The sequence below is a fragment of the Pteropus alecto genome, unplaced genomic scaffold (assembly GCF_000325575.1).
Source record: "Pteropus alecto unplaced genomic scaffold, ASM32557v1 scaffold156, whole genome shotgun sequence".
NCBI classification, from domain to species: Eukaryota; Metazoa; Chordata; class Mammalia; order Chiroptera; family Pteropodidae; genus Pteropus; species Pteropus alecto.
In genome coordinates this window covers 4,436,168-4,438,876 of record NW_006437746.1, presented here as the reverse complement: position 1 = coordinate 4,438,876, position 2,709 = coordinate 4,436,168, and the positions used below count along the sequence as shown (strand labels likewise).

The 2,709-nt window shown below is 49.1% G+C and overlaps 1 protein-coding gene across 1 annotated transcript in view; it reads left to right on the top strand.

Moving 5' to 3' along the window:
• LTF (lactotransferrin) overlaps nt 1–2,709 on the top strand; it is a 33,189-nt gene that overhangs the window by 29,002 nt on the left and 1,478 nt on the right. The window contains exon 15 of the mRNA XM_015591682.2: nt 1,545–1,744. Within this exon, the coding sequence (XP_015447168.1) occupies nt 1,545–1,744 (200 nt within the window). The remainder of the gene's footprint in view (nt 1–1,544; nt 1,745–2,709) is intronic.

The window sequence follows — 2,709 nt, the reverse complement described above, 5'->3', positions numbered from 1 at the left end:
GCAGTACCCAGTAGCAAATATCTTCCTGGTTTTGTGTAGACGACTGTAGAAGCACAACATCTGCCTCTCCCAGCCTATGGGAAACTGAGTGTGGATGATGCTAAAAAAAAATTAAACATATGCAAATAAAATTTCCCTTTTTTTGAAAGATAAGTAGTGGCCCCCATTCAGCCCCAGAGAATCTCCCATTTGGAAACTCCTTGGGAGTGAATGGGGCCAACATCACAGGCACATGCAGCCAATGCCTAATAATCACTCTCTCTTCTGATGTCTAGATGAAAATCGTAATGACCAAATTCAGGACTCCTAGCCATTTGCTACCTCCTGAACTGTGCCCCTTTGCTCTGTCTTCACGCAGCCTCCCACCCCGCCTCCTCAGCCGATGACTTGCAGTTTTCCCCTGAGAAAAAAACTGTCTCAACTTTCTGCCTCCTTCCTTCAAAGACATCGACAGTCGCGGCCTCTCCTTCCTCATGTCTCTTGGGAGAGGGATTGAGGCCAGACATGTAAATCTGCAGTGACCTCAGTGTCAAGCAGACAAAGCCACGAGAGTGGATGGGGCGTTTTCTCGCGGGGACAGGGCAGAAGGCGAGAAGCGGGGGCCTGAACCATGAACCTGCATTGCACACACACAGACGTGCGTGCGATTCCATTTCAGATTCATGAACCGTTAACCTAAGTGATCTCCAGGGATCGGATTGATGTCGAATTTAATTAATAAGCTTCTGTGGGATTTTACAAATGTCCTGTATCGGCACTGACTAAATCTATTTGATAAACCCCTAGAAGTTCCTCTCTTTGCTCTGGTTACACTCAGAGCATTTGAATAGGAAAGAAAGAGGAAAACAATTTCTTCTTGAACACAAACCAGCTGTTCTTTTTCTGAAACTCACTGGCATATATGGCACAGCTGGAGGTTTTCTTCTTAAAAATTAAAAAAAAAAAAATTAACAGCTTTAGAGAGATAGAATACGCATACTGTAAAATCCACCCATTCAGACCGTACAACTCAGCAGTCTCCAGCACATTCACAGAGTTGGGCAACCACCAACACAGTCCGATTCCAGAACGCTCATGGAACCCCTTAAAGAAACCCTGTCCCCGTTAGCGGTCACTTGCCCTCTCAGCCAGAGCGGACAGCCATCCCTTCATTTTCTGTCTCCCTAGATTTGCTTATTCTGGACGTTTCACATACACGGAATCCTACAATAAGTGGCCTTTTGTGTCTGGCGTCCTTCACTTAGCGTGATGTCCTCAAGGTTCACCCATATCGTAGTGTGTTATCAGTATTTCACTCTTTTTTATGGCTGAATTCTACTTCGTTGTGTGGATACAGCATTGTTTGATAAGTTTGATATAATGTTTGATATGTTTGAAGTTCGTGTAGCTTGTGCAGGACAAAGCTTCCTCCTCCTTCACTTCATTGCAATCCCAGTATGTGCATTTCAAGAGGCCAGTGGATGGTCACACCTACTTGGAAAGAAGGACGACCCTTTGACCAAGCTGGGCAGCCATGGCTGATGCCACCTTCTTTCTCTCCCCAGGGAAGAGCACTGAAGCATGGGCTAAGGATTTGAAGGTGGAGGACTTTGAGCTGCTGTGTCTTGATGGCAGCCGGAAGCCTGTGACTGAGGCCGAGAGGTGTCACCTGGCCGTGTCCCCAAATCATGGTGTGGTATCTCGGAAAGATAAGGTAGAACATCTGGAACAGGTGCTGCTGGAACAACAGGTAGGGACCGCCAGGGCTCCTGCCCTTTCTTAACTGCATGGGCTTCTGTTAGGTGGGCCGATCACAGAGCTGGATGAAACAGCCCATCCCAAGCCTTTCTTTCTAGTCCCTCTGCTTGAAGCTGGTGGTGACAGTATTTGCTTCCTGCTATGGGGCTTCCCAGAGTCTCAATGAGGACAACAGAGGCCTCTGACCCTGGGCTTTCTGGGAGTGACCTCACTTCTGCCCTGAGTCTCATACCCCTGGACTTGTGCTCACTGCCCGGCTCGGAGATGGTGACTCTCCTTGTCCCTCCTTTTGTTCTTCAGGCCAATGAGGGCGGCGACTGAGCCTTCCTCCCACAACTAGGTAGAAAGTGGCGTACTCTGGTCAAGCTCCCTGAATCTGGGCCGACTGAGCAATGGTCTAGGCAAGGCCGCTGCATGCGACATCTCTACAAACAACAAACCCAGAGCTTCTGTCGCCTTAAGGCGATCCATGAGAAGTGGAAATCCTACGATTTCTTTCAAGCCTGTGATTCTCTATTAGAGCTTCTAGTTTTGTATCAAAATATCATGTTTCTATATGTGCTTTAAAGACAGAGGCCCTGGAATGGTAATGATAGGCACAATAAGTGGCAATGACCTGGTCCGTGGCAGAGACAGTTCCCAACGCAGACTGCCTCTCTGAGAGGGTTGGTCTGCTAGAGTGGTGTAGGTGATCGATCAGTTTGGGGGGCAGATCTCAAAAGTCGTCAGCTGTCACTTAGTCCCCCATAAGGATAGAGGCTATAGGTCAAGCAGAAAGGAGAGACTATGGCAGGGGAGATCAGAAGTGGTCAGGAGTCTGGGCGCTGCCCCGGATGGGGCCTCCTCCTGGGGCCTGGGTGGCAGGAGGACATGGCACAGGGGACATTTGGCCAAGGCAGTGGAAGGGCTCCAGAGCTCAGCTCCGTGCACCCTACGGTTTCCCAGGAGGGAAGAAATGTCCTTGGCCTTCTT